At 41.4% G+C, this 20,372-nt stretch overlaps 1 protein-coding gene and 1 long non-coding RNA gene across 5 annotated transcripts in view; one reads left to right on the top strand and one right to left on the bottom strand.

Annotated features, from left to right (window-relative positions):
- The first annotated feature begins 1,049 nt into the window (after positions 1-1,049).
- Positions 1,050-20,372, top strand: part of LOC117446604 (rho guanine nucleotide exchange factor 10-like protein) — a 207,477-nt gene continuing 188,154 nt past the window's right edge. For all 4 annotated transcript variants that reach the window (XM_034082896.1, XM_034082894.1, XM_034082895.1 and 1 more), the window contains exons 1-3: positions 1,050-1,449; positions 9,594-9,896; positions 14,112-14,139. In XM_034082896.1, coding sequence (XP_033938787.1) covers positions 9,599-9,896; positions 14,112-14,139 — 326 coding nt within the window. In that variant the 5' untranslated portion in view covers positions 1,050-1,449; positions 9,594-9,598. The remainder of the gene's footprint in view (positions 1,450-9,593; positions 9,897-14,111; positions 14,140-20,372) is intronic.
- LOC139433826 (uncharacterized) lies at positions 17,021-17,851 on the bottom strand. The gene is made up of 3 exons (XR_011643233.1): positions 17,717-17,851; positions 17,267-17,327; positions 17,021-17,154 (listed from the first exon to the last, which is right to left on the bottom strand). It is a non-coding gene; the product is annotated as an uncharacterized lncRNA (long non-coding RNA).

Genomic DNA, 20,372 nt, shown 5'->3' with positions numbered 1-20,372 from the left:
TTAATTTTGCTTGGCACAATCTGCTTAGTCTCCTTCTTCTCCTCACTTAAAGAATATTTGTTGGTGTTATTTTTGTGAACAGAATAAATACATGTCTTCACTATGACTCGCTCGTTATTGGTTGTTGTGTGTTACTGTCCCCAGTTCCCCTAGACCTTATTGGGGACGAAACAATATCAAATAATTCACTATATAGAATAGGTTAGAATGCTCTAGACCAGTGTAAGCGCACCACATTTTCGCCGCTGCGAGGCTCCACTAGCTACCCCCTCCCCCCAGCGCGTCACTGTTTCGCCGCTGAGAGAGTGTGTGTGTGTGTGTGTGTGAGGAGCTCCACGGATGGGTCCATTTGGGTATGGGCACGTCACTGTACCCAGGAAGACAACAATGGAAAAAGAGAAATCTCCAACGAGGCGTTCTGGGGCAGCACAGACAGGTCTTACTCGCTACAGGGTGTACTTTGAGGGTTGTGACTCTGCAGACCGTTTACATGCTTAAAGACCTTCATAACACAAGGGGACGGGTAATAACCGGAAAAGCATGACATGGGACCTTTAAGGGAAATTATAATTATACAACTCTAGTTCTGCTATTACTATTTTAATTTGATTGCAACTCACATTGTCAACAAACCCTAAAAACAATCAGTGTTTATATTCTTGATATACATTTTTTTATTGAGCAATGTGTCATTTTACCTTTGTAAATGTTAACAAATACACTGCATGTATTGCTCCAATTCATTCGGATGTTCCCTTTAAATCCCCTTACCTCCTTCTTTTTAAATCTCAGCCAATGATAAGACAGTCCTCAGCGGGCTCCGGTACCATGTGAACAGACAACTTCAGTCCGACACGGAAGTGCTCAGACAGCATTGCCCCTAATTCCTTCTGTCCGGCCCACTTCTACTGAAAAACTCCCCTCATTGGTCAACACACATCCCCTAAGCTTCTCATTGGCTGCATGCTTGACTCTGCTGCTCTGCCATTGGCTGCTTGTGTTTGAGAGCCCTCACCCTGCTTTGTGCTGCTGTCTGGGCAGCAGCAGGGATCTGGGGAGTGGGAGGAGGGAGAAAAGCAAAAGAAAGGACATAATGAGACTGGAGGGGTTGTGTGGGGGGAAGAGACCCATCTAAAAAGAGAGGGACAGAGAGGGGAGATAGAGGGAGGAACTCAAGCACACAGAGGGAGAAGGGAGGGAGCAAAGAGGGTTACCTCATAGAGAGCTGCTAGTGTGCACACGGAGCAGGGAGAAGTTGTGGGAAAGTAAACAGCACAGGAGAATCCAATCTGTTTCAGCCCCTTGCAGCCCCCGCAGAACACCAGAGGGATGAGTGTACTGGAGCCGGTAGTGTGGTAAAAACTGAGAGTTTATGGGAGGTAACCAGGATTAAAGGGCCACCAGGGAGACCTGAAGCTTCTCGGAGGACACACTACTGAAGGCAAGGAGGTGAGATATCATGTTATCCTTTAAACACTTTCCTTCCTCTATTCTGTCTCTCTCCCTCCTCTCTCTCAGCATGGTTAGCATGTTGCAGAGACAGCAGCTTTGTCCATTGATGGAGTGGAGTTGGGGGGTGGGTGTTGCTGGTGTGTGCCTCTCTGTCTCAGCCGGTGGAGGAGGAGAGGATGGGAGCGACATAGTAGCCGTGTGGCCTTTTTGTGTTGAGTACACACCATCATGGACGATTAAACCCAAGCCGGCAGAGCTACAGAGCGTGAGGCCTTGTTATGATAGCAGCTGTTCCTGAGACAGACACCAGGAAGGATGAGCGGGAGATTGCCGGCTCATCCCAGACCCACACCTCTGGCCGGCTGTTTTTCTGCAGCACTGCACAACTCTCCCACAGCCTCAGGCTATAAAAAGAGATCCTCTGGCCCGTCCTTAACCATTCCAGTTTGACGGTTACTTCCCGGAGTACAATAGCCCCTCCCAGGATGGATTTCATGCTGCCTCTATACTCTGCAACAGAGGGGAGACGGGGGTGAGGGGGACTAGGAGACCTCTGACCAACTCATTTGCATTTTCAGCGAGGGCACTGTTTCTGCCTCACTTGCCGGATGTCCAAGTAGTAACTCCATGGACTCACTGTATCAGATTGTGTTCTTCTTAGTCACAGCCTAGCACTTCCAACACACATTAACAAGCCATGCATGCATGGCCTGCTACCACAAAGACTTCACTATCAATGGGAACTCTTCCTCTTTTGGCACACACTCGCCCATGAACTTGTACTAATGCATTGCTATGTACATGAGGCCTTGGTGCTCAGAACACAATCGGTCATTTGATAGTGGTGTCACGCCTGCCATATGTTTACAGGTGTGCTGTGTGACACACTGACTGCGTTCCCATGGGAATGTCAGATTACCCAACAGAAGGAAGTCAGGGATGTTTGTACATTGAGGCCTACCTTCAGTATTTTGCTGTCAACCAAACAGGACTTAATATCCTCTAAGCCAGGGGTTCTCAAAGTTTTGATGAGTGAGGGCCAATTTAGGTACCCAATATTGGATTGAGGGCCGCCCAAGAAAAAACGGAACACAAAATAATTCCAAAACAAATCCTTTCTTTATTGTACTAACCATTCATAATTTAGGAATGTCAACCCAGGGGGTGCAGTTTTACCATTCTTAAATTCCATTCCAATTCTTACTAGATACAACCATGGAGGATTAAAATATACACACACATTAACTATCGCGGGCCGCTAGAAAAATTTCCGAGGGCCGCCATTGGCCCGCGGGCCGCACTTTGAGAACCCCTGCTCTAAGCTAAGGTCTTCCGATAAACCTTCAGGCCAAAGCAACATAACTACTCTAATTTGAAGAATAATCTGAAGCTCCTATCTTTAATATGAATCATGATTGCTTTAATTGTTGGTAGTTAGCCAATATTAAATGCCTTGCATGACACTTCCTGAATTCCTGAACACTTTGATTCAGAAGCGTATTTTCATAGATGATATCTAATAAGATTGGAGCTCATTCTCTCTCACATTGATGACAGTGAAAGCATGCCTTGCTGTCTAATGCTGCATGATGGCTAAAATCAGACAAACACATTGCGTGATGCTAAAGGCAAAAACCTGACTGGGAAAAAAAGATTTAGGTCACTTCACCAGCCAAAATCGAGAGACTGATTTAATCCGACATTTTAGATCTGCTCAAGGGTAGTTCAAATAACTGCTGACGTTTTGTTTCACGGCATTGCTATACTGGTGGTGATACTGTTGTCCAGGATCAGGCTGAATTTGGTTGAGGAGGTAGCTAATATCTCTAAGATTGGAGCTTTGCCGTTGAATCAGAAACAGAACTCAATTCGGACACTGTCTGTACTACTTCAAAGGGCTATAGACATGGCAAATCTACCATACAGGATCATCACACAAACTAAAACTAATAACTCAAAAGTGACTTTCTTTCGGGTAATCAAATCTTTTAATGTGTAAAGGTATTGGATATGTGCAAACTCTGGACTTTGGAAGTGAAGCTGTCTATAAAAATGGATGCAAAATGTGAAACGTCAGCTTAGCATTTATGAAAAGAACCGATAAGCAAAACAAAGCATGATCTGTGTGCTGTAGTAGAAAGTGACTCTACATATAAAGCTTCATGTTTTATGGGGATCATTTAGCGTGTGAATACAAGTTCATAGGAGGTCTTCTGTGGCAAGCTGTGGCAGGTCTGAGATTCTCTGGGAAACATCCTCGCTGACATGTCATCTTGGGGTTGGAAGCTGGTAGGGTGGAGATTGAAAGGCGTGGTGGGCATGTACCAGACAGGGAGTGTTTGAACGGTTTGTTACATCAGAGCAGGGTTTTGAAGTATGACACTGTGCACACAAACAATGCTATCTGCATCATACTGTGGGCTACAACTTATTTCAGACTTTGCGATCTGAATGCACAGACAAATATCACCGGATTACTTGGACACTGAAACATGATGATTCACAGGCCAGGTCATCAATACAGGGTTAAGATTAAAGTGTGACTTCTAAATGTTAGTCACACTAGATCAAAAACGTTAAGTATCACTTCTCTTTTACTTAGAAATGACTCATCAATTGAGTAATATTTTTCACGCATCAGGTCGTTTTTAATATACTGCTGAGCATGCTAATAAGAGGGCCAAAACAGAGGGCCAATTACAATAACCAACTTCCATTTCTTTTTTGAATAACAGCATATCCATTTCACCTCTCCTGTCACTGCCTCTGCACTACCCTCACAATAATACAACAACACCAGAAGGATGGATTGTATTTTTAACTGTACCCACTCTAGGAATCAAAGCCAAGATATCGCGACCTCTTTTGCGTTTAGTTGGTCTATTCCTGATAACAGTTTAACTCTTGTGGCTCCCCAAAATGTATTGAAATGCAATTTAAAGGGGGCCTATCATACTAATGTTCAGGTTCACATTTGTATTTGATGATTCTACTGTGACATGTTTACGTGCTTCAATGTTCAAAAGCTCTTTATTTTTCTCATACAGCCTGTGCTGCAGCACCTCTTTTCACCCTCTGTCTGAAACCAGAGCCCAGTCTGCTCTGATTGGTTAGCTGGCCTGCTCTAATGTGATTGGTCAACTGCTTAGATATGTCCCGTCCCTAAGCCTATCACGTAAAATATGTTGAAGACATTGGAGAGTTACTGGAAAAGTAAAAAATGACTTTGATGGCTGTACTTGTTTTACATGGGAATAGGGAGTTGACAAACAACACACCAATCAAGAAACCATAAATTACGACTTAAAAAACGACTCCATGTGCCAGGAGCGGTTGCGGCACGTAATACATTTAGCCTTTGCTACATGATTTTCTGTCTTAGCCTTCAGCTAGTGCTGTATACCTAAGCTAGCTAGTTAATGACTACCTTTATAAACAATAACATACTGTGGCTGTGAGGTGGAGTGGTCATCTTTTTGAAGGTCGGTGGTTTGATTCCCAGCCCTTGCAGTCAACATGTCCATGTGTATTTGTGTAAGATCCATAACCCCGAGTTGCTCCCGCTGGCATCGCCACTGGTGTGTTAGCGTGTGTGAATGTTAGTCTTTCTGAGCAGGTGGCACCTTGTATGAATGAGTGTGAATGGGTAAATACTGATCGTAAATATTGGAGTAGCTGTATATAAATGCAGTCCATTTACCATTTTCTGTAAACAGATGATGGTGTCTCACAATGGTTGAAAACAAATTAGATGGGAGAATGGTAGAGACTGAGTGAGATTGGGTTTTGTTATCCATAACAACTGAGAGAAATGTATTTGTTACGTTGTTGGTATTGATCAACCACCCAGTCCAGCCTCGGAAGATACAACATGAAAAACGGTGTGCCATAAGTATTTCTCTTGATAAACCAAAGATTGTCAGGTTAAAACATTCAGGACATTGTTATCTCTGTTCAGTGTTTATTCAATAAAGCACACATGAGTCCTCTGTGTCCTTGAGTAATGGCTGCAACACCATCAACACATCTCTGCTGTTGAGGACTGACACTACTGGAGCTGCTGCCCACAGCAGAAGGCATATGAATACCGGGCTGGCTCCTGAATGAATAACATGTTCCTGAATGTCTTAACTGTGGCCATATAACCTAAAACCTGGGGGACGGTATCTTAAATATTCATGGTTAACCTTCTAACCTGTTGTGTTTACAGTGGATCATCATATTCCACATTGCCTTTGGCACGCAGTGTTCAGAAATGTAAAATATTGAAAACATGATGAATAATTCAATAGGATGTGTTCTTCTGTATTTCATGAAACCGTTTTTGGAAGGGCAATGTTAAGGCGAATCCATGAAATGAACAACTTCCCACCCGTTGGGATGCCTTTTGACAGCCTGAGAAGTATACTGTTCTCCAGGAGCTGTTTGCAGTTCCAAAATTGGCCACGTCACATTGGTATCTCTTGATAGGAAGTCCTTAGGGAAAGCTGAAGTAGCAAGCAGCACAGGAGGCAGAAACGTCTCCGCCTGGCACTCTTTGTTGTTGTCAACGGTCCGCTGCTCTCTCATTGTCTGCGGAGTGTTTGTGTGCCGTTTGTAAGGCAAAAGCTTTAACTAGCAGTGGGCTCAGTGACTTTCTGTTAGATTTTCCAATGCTGTTTATTCAGTCGTCACCAGCTGCTGCTCTCTGCCATTGTGTATTGATATACCCGACTGACACTGACCAATGGATGTGAGGTTTGTCGGCACTTGGTCAAACATAGCATTCTCTAAATCAGTGGCTAGAACTAAATATGCGGCCCAGCAAATCAGCAAAGTCCTTACTGAATGCTTAGAAAGCAGAAACAGTTTTTTGTCCTTAAATTCCATTTTTTAAAGCAGATTATATATCCGTTCTGCTTTGTAAAGTGAAGTACACCGCAGAAGAAATGAGGCAACCTAAATAATGTGCCAAGTACACACAAGATCCAACTCAGTAATCAAGGATTGCGCAATTTAAATGTAAAAATCCTTGACTAAATTACAATAAAAAACAACACTGAATATGAACATCCCAAAACGGCTACATTTCAACAAGACGTTACATCATTTTTGAAGTTTTAATCAGGATTTTCTAAGCTGTACCGCGGATCTAAAATGAAAGTGTACATACACCTCACTTTCCTTTAGTCGTAGACAACACCCCTCTACTCATTAGCACATTTGGTGAACAGCGGGAGAGTTCCCGAACTCTAAGTAGGTCAGGGACAGGGTGTGTAGGAGTCAGTTTCATCTCTATTCTGTGATGTATCTCATTTTCCCTTAAGAATAGCTTTCACAAAGCTCCACTCCCGGGGCTCTTTATTTTTCTAAGCTGGAGAGGGTTTGATGGCTTGTCCAATTGCCTCCCTTCAAAGAAAGTTTCTCAGAATACCTGTCATCTTGATTCTGCGGAGGGTTATTTTTTGAAGCGAAAAACTTTTAGGCTTCCAGTTTTGTGTGTGTGTTATCAAGCTGAACTTTTATTCAAGGCACCAGCTATCTTGTTGATTGTCATAATGTGGAAATATGAATTATAGTTCCGAGATATCACGGCGGTCTTATGCTCACTTAATCCTTTCACTCCAGTGAACAATGAAGAATGATAACTTAGTTAGCATGGCTTTCATCTGTAGAAGAGCAGTGGCAAGACATTCTGGTGGTTTGGTTTCTATAATGTTGATTCAAAAGGGACAGCATTTTTTCTGTTCAAGTTCTAGTAATCAAATCAATGTGTAAAAATACTTTTTGATAGTAGAAGTCCTGCATTTAAAACGTGTCTTTAATATATGCATAAACGTAAAGCACCAAAACATACTTAAAGAATAAAAAGTACTCCAAATTAAAAATGGCCGATTTCAGAAAAACATCCAGAGATATCCCTCTTTAGGGTACTTTGGGATTTTAGTTTTACTATTTACAGACCATTTGTGGACCAAAACCTATAACACACAACAGGAAAAGATACCCCACCAAAAGACAAATAGGTCCTCTTTAAGATGGAGCTTATGACTCATTCAAGGGATTAATAGTTCGTCTAAGCTATCTTAACCTATAATAATACATGATAAATGATATAAATATTTTGTATGATAAATCAGAATCTTCAAAGTAACTTAAGCAATCATGTAAAAAGTGAAAAGCACATGATTTCTCTTGTACTTGTGTGAGAGTGGAAGAATAAAAGGAAATGGGAATACTCCAGTAAAATACCTGAAACTTGCACTAAAGTAGAGTGATTATACTTAGTTACTGTTCACAACAAGTATAGTGAGGCATACTATAGCCTACACAGCAATGACCTGTGAGCTAATCAGTGCTGCAGTGACGAATGTAGAAACAATTCTTTCTAAGGCTGAGCATAAGTTTTTCCCTCCACAAAAGAGTCATTGTTTATTTGACCGATGTGTAGGCCGACTGGAAAAACTGTGTGTGTGTTACAAGAGGAGGAGGCTTGGTCCAAAGGCTGCTGGGCATATCGTAAACACGCAGAGAACAGATTCCTAAAGAATGCAACAACCCTTGCTTTTATTTTTCGAGGTCATTTAAAGCCTACTTCAACACATATGCTCATTAAGATTTCAAAGGCACCACTGCTACTGAACCACAGTGCGAACACACATCATGCCTACATTCAGCTGTCAAAAAGCAGTAGTAAAAGATAATGAGAGCTGTAACTGACAGCATAACAGCCCATGTGTCCAGGTTAAACACCATGCTGCTCACAATGAATTGTATAGCCCGGCCCAGTTTCAGCCACCTCCGTTCCATGCTGTCATTCCCCCAAAGGAGCCCGACAAACTGCCCCATCAGGCCCAAGAATGTTCCAGCATTGGAAGCAGTTCAATGCTAATCAAAATGCAAAGCAGATGCTGGGTTCATTGAGCGGTTCACCAACATGCACAGAGCGGGTACGTCAGAGTCCACTTTGTGTAATGCAGCAATGTCATTCCTTGAGAGCTGGTGCGTCAGGGAAGATGTCCATTTTATTTTGAAGATATGCTATAAACAATTCGCATTCATTTACATGACTGCGGCTGACAATTTACATGGCCGGCTTTTTGTTGAGGAATTACCATGGGTTTCAAATCACAAAACATGATGTGTTTGCAAATACAGTATGACTGCTTGTGTATTTTGTATTTGTTGAAGTTTTTCCTAAAGTTTTGTCTGCTGTCAGACCTGTTTCGATTGATAGGACTAGATGTAATTAGTCTCTTAGATAATGAAGGTCTGTATTGTTTGGGCACTTTACATCAGTGTGTGTGTGTATCTTAATTAATCTGCCACTAAGCCTCGTCAGACTTTTATGTTTGGCAGTTTAACAGTTTTCTAATGGCCATATGTCATTTTTATAGAGCTAAGATTGAACTCTCTCTGTGCATGTTATCTAGATCTAAGTGCCGATCACTCAGTTATATGGATTTATATAGTCAAACAGTTTAAAAAGAAAGCAACATTTATGTTTTTTTATGCATTGCAGGTAAACACTACGGCTGAACACAAGTCTGACAAATACTGTCAAACCTTTTGTTGTAAACCAGCTGCAGGGTTAAGAGTTCATTGCAGTGTCATTTACCACAACACTGATTTGTATCTAAAAGTGTTCTACATGTTTTGTTTAAGCAGCGTTGCTATGTTTATACATTCCAGAGAACATTCCAATCCTTCCCTGCTTACCATTATTTTTGAGTGCCATTATTCAAATAATTCCATATAACGGTGGAAGTTAAAGCAACATTTTGAGTGTCGGTACTCTGGAAATAGCAGATTAAGATTAAGGCTCAAGCAATAAGACCTGAGTTCATATTAAGTGCAGCGTGTTATCACTTGCAAAGAAAAGACTGCTTATGATAATATGAATGAAATCTTTTTTCTGTGCTTCTGATTTTTCTAATAGACATATTTAAAAGCTTGCAAATCCCGGAAGAAAGAATAAATCCTATCCTAAATTATTATTATAGAGATGAAGTGCTATCATGCTATCAAAAAAACTTAAGTAACCCTGACTTCTTTTATACTAAAACTTGTTTTGATTATTTGGTATCAATCATTTAAGGACAAGTCTAATTTCCACTCATTTTGGAACAAACTTATAACTTGAATTTTGTCTCTTTTTTTAGGGAGCATGTCGACAGTGATGCCTCAACAGCAACCGCCAAAGGAGAAGGAAGAGGACGAAGATGAAGAGCAAGGGGAAGGGTTTTCATTTGAGGACAGTGGGGATGAGGAGAAACCTCAGGGGGACAGTAAGGGCATCCCCTCTGACTCTGTTGGATCAGTCCAGTCATCAAAAAAGGAGGACAGTGAAACAACAGGAAGTTCATCACTAACAAGCACAGACTGCACACAACTTCCTATAACGTCGCCTCCTGCTGGACAGGAGGAGATCCTCACCAAGGATGTAGATTCAAATTCTACTGCAGGTAACACATTTGCACGATTAATGTACAGATTATACAACTGGATTCGTTTTTTAGAACAATCTAAAAATGATAAATGTGCACTAATAGGCAGTACTTGATGTAACCAATTTAGATTCTTTACCTGATACCAATAACATGCATTTCAATAGAGTGGCGAAGTCACGCCCATCTACTGTACTTCCGCCCCATGGGACCTTATTTCTGAAAAATGATGTATTGAAGTCAATGGAGAGAGAAAACTTATCTTTCGATCCCGCTTGAATTGTGCCACAAATTACACATACTGTATGATGTTTGTCAATCTTAAAAAATCATTTCCATGTCAAAAAAGTCACAGTTTGTCGTAAAACTGTTGAAATATAAGACTATGAAAAATACACAACTAGAAAGACTACAATTCCCAGAGTCGCGTACATTAACGTTACACATTACACTCGTGTTACTCACCGAAACCTTGTAAAGCCGGTCCCGCATGCTGGCTCTTACGGAACCGACTAGCTCCCCTTGTGTGTATGTACAGCTCTCAACATGGCCAGACTTGGAGTGATTTTCACCTCCTTTAACACTTTTCGCTTCATTCTGAAAGAAAGAGGTGAAATGTGCTAACGTGACGGCCATCTTGGTGTTGGTGACGTATGCAAGACCAGAGTTGTAGTTCATTGAGCGCTTCACACAAAGAAATGTGTTACTTCACAGTTTTACGACACATTTTTATTTTTTTGACTTGCAAAATTATCTTTTAAATTGACAAACATCATATGTGTAATTCATTGCACAATTCAAACGGGATCAAAAGATAATCTTTCTCTCTCCATTGACTTCAATACATGATTTTTCCAAAATAAGGTCCCATGGAGGTCCACCGGAAGGAGAGGGACTTCGCCTCTCTCTTCAGTACTTCCCTAAAACAGAACCAGGGTTGTGGTCGGATAATCCAAAAATCCGCTCCTAACGTCTAACCCTATCTCCTCTTCCTTGACCTCTGTGTGAAACGTCACGGGGTTAAGGGATAGTGGATAGGATAATTCAAAAGGATTTAGGAGAAGAGACTGCGGTACTTTAGAGAATCCGACTGCACTTTCAATATCGGACTTTTTATGATGCGCCAGCGGACGTCATAAATGTGAGTCTGCTGCTGTGGGGAAACTATGGAAACTAGGCTGAAGTCGAATAGTCCATTTAGCTTAGGAACCTTCCTAACGGAGTGAAATGACCCGGAAGTCCCTCAGTGGCAGCCATGATAAGTGCCGTTCGAATTCTCTAGAATGATGAGAATGATAGGAAAGGAGGTTTCAAACTTCCTTTATAACCTCCTTTAGCTTAGGAACCACTGGACCTCCCTAACCGAAAGGAGAGGAGAAAATGCTGCCCCACAATGCCTTGCAGACGCAGCATTTGACGTCACACAACAGTTGGCCGTTCACGGAAACAACCGATTATGACCGAGAAATGATATCATGAAAGTTACGGTGCTTATTAAGCTTTTTAAAACGTATGTGGTAGGCTAAGTTGCCAAAGTGCTTTGTTTTGAACGTTCATCAGTATTATAATCAAAAAGAGAAATATGAACGTTAGTTTTTACTGAAATGATCAAATAAAGTCAACATTTCACTGAGCTGTGTGGGGTTTGTTCAACTTTTAAAAGATGTTTGAATAGTGATGTACAGAGTGATAGGTGTTGAAGACTAACGTTTATAATAAATACATTTGTATTGATTTTAAGATATTTTCATAGTTCATACAATCATACGTATTGGGATCATTTGTATTAATGTGGACCGGAGGGAGAGGGTGACGAGCATAAGTTTCACTTTCCTTTTTTATTTCAATTCCAGCTTTGGTCATGAAGAATATGTTTCTCTGTTGTCTACGTTCATAAAGCAAAACAGCAGCATCAGAGCACGGTGCAGAGTCTCTAGATGAGTTTACAGTAGTCCCTCGTTCTTATTAAACATCCATGTTGTAGTCCGCTATAGAAAACTGTAGTTTCCATAGTTCCCCCACAGCAGCAGATGCACAAAATGACGTCCGCTGGCGCATCATAAACATGTCGGATAGTGAAAGTGCATTCTGATTCTCTAAAGCACCGCAGTCTCTTCTCCTAAATCCTTTTGAATTCTCATATCCACTATCCCTTAATAGTCCTTAATCCCTTGACGTTTCAGTCAGAGGTTAAGTAATAGGAGATAGGGTTAGAATTTAGGAGCTGATTTTTAAACTACCCGAACCAACGCAACCCAGGACTGTTGGGGAAAATATAAATATTTTCCACTGTTTATTTCATTGAGCTCGGTACATATTTGCAATAAAACACAAAAAAACCCGTCATAAATCATCAGGTTTAAAATGAAAGGTGTATTAAACCAATAGGGACTATAAGGAGCAGCAAAAGAAAGGAAAAGCCCATGGAGGGTACAAGGGAAATGCGTTGCCTTTTACAAAATACCTGTAGGTTCGTCCCATTGGTTCATCAACAACAAGGGTGTGTGAAGAGTTAACTACTAGTGGTTTGGATGTATTTAAGCTAACAGTTCACGGCTAATTTAGCCTCGATAAAGCTAACTCCATTTAGCGCAATGCAAATAAAGGAAACACCGTCTATATCTGAGCAGAACTAATGAAGAAATAACTAACTTGAATGTTGGCACCGTGTTAGTAGCCAGCCAAGAAAATACAGCGACTTACCAGAAGTTTTAATGTCAACATCTCCCTCAGTACTATCCCGGTAAGACATCACACAAAAATAACTAGTTAACGTCACTCAGCAACGTTTCTGCCTAGCAGACCGATGATGCATAACGGTATTATTTGTTTAAAACATGTTGTTATACACTGTTATATATTTCATAAACCATTTTTGTTATTTTGAACGTTACTGATCAATTAATTAATTAATTAATTGTATTTGAGTGTTTTATACAATGAGTCACATTTTAAGCTGTTAGTTTTGGATTTACATTTGAATATATAAGTCAGTAAAACAATAACAAAAGTTGATAAATAAATGCAAATGTGGAGCAATGAGTAGCCTACAATAATATATTTGAAGTGTAGTGGAGTTAAAGTGTAAAGTAGTCTAATTTTTAGAACAGAATACATTGTATTTTTATTGTTCATAAATGTGTAACAGTTCCTTTGTCCTATCCATAAACTGTTTATAAAGGGCCCTATCTGGCAAATTGGGCAACACTGGATGCCAGCAATCTGAATAAAAGTACAGTACAATCACATACTGGAATATACTGTACTCCCAACAAATAATTTCCCACCACTGCTGATGGGTGTAGACTTAATTAACATAACCTCAACCATTTTATTACTGTAGAGACACGGATAGTAGTTAAACTGCTGTACTGTAACCAAAATCCCCATGCTGGGTTCTATCCTCTCAACATGTTCAGTCATCAAACTGCTGCGGGGCATATGATAAGCTCTAAAATTGTATGTTTCTTATTTAGTTGACGTTCAGTTCTCCACAGCCACACACTGTGTGAGTGACTTCAGCTTGTTAATCTCTTTTTAACAGCATTTAATTAATGCCTCAGGCAGACACAGCTGAGTTAACTTTCCTTTAATTGGATGGAGATATGTAGATATAAGTATGATATATTTACTACCTGGCTAACGTTGCCAAACAGACCCTTGTAATTACACGCCCAGATAAATAGATTTCGGTCTTGGGGAAGTTCTGTTGGACAAAGTGGAGCGATTAATGCTTAATTAAAAAGCTTTTTAACTAAGTAAATGTGCAGTAATCTGTTAAATGGACTGTGGTGATGCAAAGGGGAATTCTGGGAGATTATAATGGTGTGTAGGGGAGGTCTAATAATGAGAGCTGTTATAAATTCAGATCCCCCTCCAACACATCATATGGTGGGAAGGAAATTGATCATGACATTTCTTTTCCTTTAATGCACTTCTCCTGTTACAAAACAACCATGCAAACTCATTATTGTGACAACCCCACACAATCTACTAAATTATCTCTTAGGTGTTCTCCATGTGACCAAACGTGATTTTGTTTTTGACAGTATCTATTTAAGGTTTTGAGAAGCTCTACTGTGTACAAGAAGTAACAGACAAAGTGATAATATTTCAAAGTCATAGTCGTTCACGCTGTCTTTTTAAATGCTGACAAAGCAATGTTTTCCACTATCTTCTTCCTTTGATTTGGAATAGTTTGTCTCATGGTTGCTATTTTCTTCATTTTGACAGATGTTCCAGTCAAAGAGTCACCCAGCGGGTAAGTTGCCTTTGACTCTCATTACAGTGTGGGGAAAATTACTAAAAGGCGGTGTAGAAAGTAAAACTCAACATCAAACTACATCAGCGTCTTGTCATTATGTCTGAGATAATGTCACGCTTACACTCAATCAGAACACGCAACAGTGGGTATGAGATACTGTGATGTTATGCTGTATCCATTTGAACAACATTTAGATGCCAGATGGCGTGTCACACCCGAAGTGACAAGTGCTAATGTCAGGAAATGGAATGGAGTGATGATAGTGATACAATCCTAGAGGGAAATCACATGATTGCCTTATTCATGATGATGCATGTGGTATAATATGATGAGCATGGCTTATACCATATCATGCAGGGTCAGATGGATTTAATTTAAAAAGTCAGTCACGCATTGACAAAAAATAAAATGTGTCAATATTTCCATATCGGTATGTGGAGCGGTCTCGTGTGATCGGACACATTTCTGGTGCCTGTTGCGTGTGGACGGAATACTTTTTTGATAACGATTGCAGTCCGTTTGCAGGTGGAGCGTTGCCCATGTAGGCGGAGCGTCACCGGGCTATTATCTATCTATCACTATTCCGGGCTGTCAGCTCGGATGGAATCTGTATCCGCTCGTTGTAGCCCCGTTTTTAAAAGATTTGGGTACGGAGGAAAAGAGAGGGTTTTATTTTCTGACGCTGCGTGAGTTCCCTAACGCACCGGGGACACATATTTATGTATAAAAGACAAAGTGCATTTTGCATGATAGGTCCACTTTAAGTTTAATATAGTCATCTCTACAATTTCTGCTGCTGTCCGAATGGTAAATGGAAAATAATTTGTGATGCTCAAAGCAATTAATAATGACATTTTCCTTCAGCAGTAATAGATCTTCTTCATGGTAGTATTTTGAATTTTCATTTTCGTTAATTAATAAACACTAGCTGGCTTAATTAACGTAAATGTCCCTTTAGGCCTTTCCTGTTAGCAAGTGTTTTCAATACCAGGAATTATAAACTGGGACACCCATGTTATATGCAGCCTTAATTAATGTCATTAATTGCACCTGTGCGTTACCTGCTGTGAAAAATAAATATCTGCCTTGAAAAAAAGTAAATGGGATTTATGCTTTACAGTGCGTGGAATATCAATTGGGGGAAAAACGTGTTTCAGCTTTTTTTAATTATTTGAAAAGCATTCTAAGTCGTGCATCTACTGTGACATGTTTAAACAATTTCATGTTTCAAATGTCTTTATTTTTCTCATGCTGCCTGTGCTGCAGCACCTCTTGCTACCCTCTGTCTGAAACCAGAGCCAATGTCTACTCTGATTGGTTAGCTGGCGCGCTCTGTAATGATTGGTCAACTGCTTAGAGATGTCAGGCCCCTTAGCCTATCACGTACAATGTGTTGTAGTCAAGTCACCAATTCACGAGTCCAAGTCACTCTCGAGTCACCTCTCTTCGAGTCCGAGTCCAAGTCTGAGTCACCAAGGGAGAGTCGTAGTCGAGTCCAAGTCCGAGTCACCCAGGGAGTGTCCGAGTCGAGTCCGAGACACAAGTCTTCATGTATTAATCTTCGTGGATATATGGGTTGAAATGTAGCTGCTCCTCTACATTGCTTTTATCATGTTATCATGTCATGTTATACTAATCTGTCTATTGAACTGCTGTGAAGCGAGTTTGGCTACAATTCTTGTAATAGGTGCTACACAAATATAAAGTTTATTACTAATATTATTATTATTATATAAAAATAAACTATATTTAAAATGAGTTACCTTTTAGAGAAGTGATTATATTTGTATGCCAATATTTTCCCATGGTAAAGTTTTCGTTTTGCACTTTTATTTTGATAGTAATAAGATCGGGACTCTTATTTTGAAGGAACTTTCACTGGTTAAATCGGTTTACCCAGAGCTATTTAATAGAAGAGTTACGACACCGGAAGTCCAAAAACGGTTATCGTCACGTGGTTCATGTAGACGAGGGATCGTTCCCCGGAAGTTCATGGCGGGCAATGTGAATGCATTGATAACAGGAGATAGAACTACGATTTTTGGTAATTATTAGTGAATAAAGGTTTTGATTTGCAATATTTATACAACAAATCGATATGTGTATGTATTTACATCAATATGTTTTCAAAAATAAAATCGAATTTGCTAATAGTAAGTGATAATATTAGGATTAGTGTGAACAACTAGTTTACATGTTACTAACAGTGCCTTGGTTAAAGAGCCTGTTGCTGTTTATTTATAGCTTTGAATTCTTTCAAACCAATAGTATCTTCTTAAACTTGTATGGTAGTCAGGAGCATCACTTGCTAATGTTTATTGATACATTTAGCGGGAGGGGATCTAAAGTAATGCTTTAAAATTCAGATTGGATCCATTTCTACCATTTTCTTAAATTCATGGTAGTTTCAGTAATCCCCTGGTAATTGAGGACACAAGTTATCTAAATGACTAATGTCGTCTTTATGGCTTTCAGAAAGGACAGGAGACCGACAGGATATGATGATGATGATGATGATGATGATGATGATGATGATGTTAAATGTGTTGCTTTAGGAACATCCATTGCAAATACATGGAATTCAATAAACATAGAAGAGCATATCATGCAGTTTGTCGGTGCCTTTTCCTCCGTGTTGTCCTGGTTTGCTGTGCTGCCTCCTAGTAGCCACCATGGTTTGATGTGCTGCCTGGGGATGCTCAAATCGCTCAGAGAAAGGAGTACGAATGTACGGCTTCCCCACTGACACAGAGCGGAGGAAGAAATGGCTGGCTCAAGTCAGCAGGAGCAATTTCACGACCAACAGCAACAAAATATGTGATTTATATACAAACACTGCATTTGCACTTTTTCACAAAACGAAAACCACACCATTGGGAAAGCTTAATGTTTTGTTTAATACAAAAAAACAGGGAAAGGCTTGAAAAACACTGAGAGTTGAGACTCAGGGTGCAGAGTGAGGGTCTCAGTGCAGGTATTCAGGCTCCATTGAATCCCCCTCTGGTTCTTGTGCTGAAAGAGGGAGTAACAGACAGGAGAAAGGGTTATACACACCTATATAGCACACCTATTGCCTTGGGGAGATAACGTGTTTACTTATATAAAACAGTAGTATTAAACGTACCTTGTGTTTTCACTCTCACTTAAGTCCCTCTCCCTTTGCCATCAATCCAGAATCAGCTGGGCTGCAACATTATACAGACAGGTAATAATCAACAGAATCACAAGGACACAATATGGCTCTGCTAAAAACACTCACTCTTACACGCACCAAAGTTATATTTATCTAATATTTAACTCCCTCCACCCCCGCATACAATCCCGTTTAGAAGCCCCTCTTCTCTAATTCAACATGTTGGACGAAATGACATAGAGAGAACGGAATTTACAATTAAAAGGCTGTTCAACGTGTGTTGCTAACTTGCTTCGGTATGCTAGCTTAATCTGTTATCTGTAAACGTTCCCTAAATCTACTAATTTAGGGATAATCCACTGACATCCTTTAATACACATGTTCATTTGAATCAGATGTACTGATAATATCCGCAATATACATCTTTAAACTTCTTCTTACCTTTAAAAGTCCGTCACGAACGGTCTATTATGCAGCAACTCCACAGCTCTGCCAGCCTTGGCGCTAACTTCCGGGGAACGATTGAGAGGCTCCACGATCCGCCATTGCTGTAAAAAAGTGGTCCATTGGAGTGAACGGAGATGTCGTAACTCTTCTATTAAATGGCTCTGGGTTTACCGATAAAGATTTAGCCACAGAAAGCACATGGCTACTTAGCATGCAAAATGAGGTCATTCTGCATGTTAAGTATCCATGTGCTTTCGTGTTATCGGCTGAATCTGTATTTATTGATTAGATCACGTTACTCTGATGATAGTGTTCAAGACAGCCTATATGTCCGTAGAGTAATGTGTTACGGAGCCTTCTCTTCAATATTGTTTCCACATAACGAGCATTTTGCGCTGCTCTTTTCCAATGTGGAAGCAGAATGTGTGAAAGCATACAGCACGATGCGGGGTGTGTCTCTAGACATCTTTAGACTGGAATAGCGGGGCCAAGTACGTGAACTCGCCTCGCAGGTGCACGCGCCAGGATAGAGGACATCATACTCCAGAGAAAAGTTGCTCCAGTCCGAGTCCAAGTCGGAGCGTCAATGTACAAGTCGAGTCCAAGTCATCGTGTGGGGAAAAATTCACGAGTCCAAGTCATCATGCGCGAGAATTCACGAGTCCAAGTCCGAGTCGCGTCAATCCATGGGAGCCTGCCTTCAGACCTCCACTCTCAGGACACCTCCACTGTCAGTACAGGAAGTGACGATTCTGACGCGTTTTTTCCCGCCCACCGAAGGACTCGTTTGATGGAAGTTTTCAAATCACAATGGAGACTCATCACGGAGGTGATGAGTCCGCCCACCGTGCACTTTGGGTCGGCCTTGGTCAAGCCCTTTTGACCCCCCCAGCCTGATTCTCGTAAAAGTTTTTCACTCAAATGACACCATGGAGGAATGTAACGGGAGTTGACAGGGGACTCTGCCCTCCTCACGTGCCTATTTTCGGACACTTTTTTTCACTTTTCCCCGGTTTTATTATTATTTTGGCTATTTCACCCGGTTTCTACCGGGGACATTGCCCGGTCTCGGGTGTCCCCCCACGGCCTGTGTCCAGCCCCCCCCCCCCCCTCCACACTCATCCATATATTAACGGATTTTGACAATTGTTGTTGCATTTTTCTCCTCTCACTGATCGAATGGCAAACGCGACCCACTGTCGGAGGGCCTCCGCTTCGGCCGATATGAAGTGTGACCCAGACGCACCGTCCAGGGGTCCCACGGGTCCCGCAGCGGGGTGGAGGTTCCCAGCTGGAACCTCCCCACCTCCGCCGTGGTGCACCCGGCAAACACGGTTGTTTCTCGAACCTTCCACTGTTGTCTAGCGGGTGTAACTAAAATACAAGATGTCGTATTTATATATATAAATAAATATATATATCTATATAGATATATATATTAGGGATGCACGATATTGGTTTTTTGAAACCGATACCGATAACTTCCTGCTTCTCAAGACCGATACCGATAATCGATAATACAAATAAAAATTACGCCACTAATTATTTTAACGCGATTAACGCATGTGTATTTTTTTTTCTCGGTCGCCCCGTAGCTTCAGAGCGCATCGAGTTTAAAATACCATCTTCAAGCTGATGCTGACAGCCCCGCTCCTGCCGCCCGCTTGTGGCAGACCACACTTCCACGCTCACCGGCAGGCACCGACTGGCCATCTGGAGGACCGGGAGGGTGTGTGTGTGTGTGTGTGTGTGTGTGTGTGTGGGTGGTCCGAGCGAGCAAGAGAGAGACCTTACGTGCATTGTTGTTGTTAGCATCTGGTGCTAGCTAGCTGCGCTAACGGATATAAGGAGCTGTTTAAATGAAAACAGAGGAGCGCTCTATCCACACAACTGCGCCGAGCACTTGACTTGATGCAGGAAGCAGACAGCGGGACATTGGAGGAGAAGTCAGCACACTCAGCAACATGATTGCAGCGTCCAGGCAGCTCCGGTTCGAGCATATGCCTTGAGCAGAGTTGGGTGTAACGCGTTACTTTGTAACGCGTTACTGTAATAATATTACTTTGTCGGTAACGGAGTAGTGTAACGCGCTACTTTTATAATCCAGTAATCACACTACAGTTACTAACATTGCCCCGACACGCGTTACTTCGTTACTTTCTAAAATCAGTCATAATCAAACCTCAACAAACACCTGCAAAGAACACATGCTAGGTGAAGCTAACGCACATAGCTGTTGTTTATTTATATCACACACACGTAGTTCTTCTTCTCTGTTTTCCGGTTGTTGCTTGTTTTGAATGACGAATACACACTACCGCTGCCTGCTGGTAAGGAGAGTTATTGCCACTCACGCATGCGCAGTTCGTACGTGCTCGGCTGAAGTCTGGCTCCAGTGCAACACATGGCCAACACGCAGGAGAACACGCTGACGCAACAGCGTGAGCAGAGATAGACTGCGCAAAATATACAGATAGCAGGAGACAGAGGACAGCCACGGTCAGATAGCAGGAGACAGAGGACAGCCACGGTCAGATAGCAGGAGACAGAGGACAGCCATGGTCAGATAGGAAAACATTCAGGAGCTATCTGGATCAGTCTTATGCGTGAACTAAAGAGAACATTTGAAACTTTAGCAGTCTGCGTGATC

The sequence above is a fragment of the Pseudochaenichthys georgianus genome, chromosome 5 (genome assembly GCF_902827115.2).
Source record: "Pseudochaenichthys georgianus chromosome 5, fPseGeo1.2, whole genome shotgun sequence".
In the NCBI taxonomy this organism is placed as follows: Eukaryota; Metazoa; Chordata; class Actinopteri; order Perciformes; family Channichthyidae; genus Pseudochaenichthys; species Pseudochaenichthys georgianus.
The sequence above is the reverse complement of the archived record's forward strand: the minus strand, read 5'-3'. Positions and strand labels throughout refer to the sequence as shown.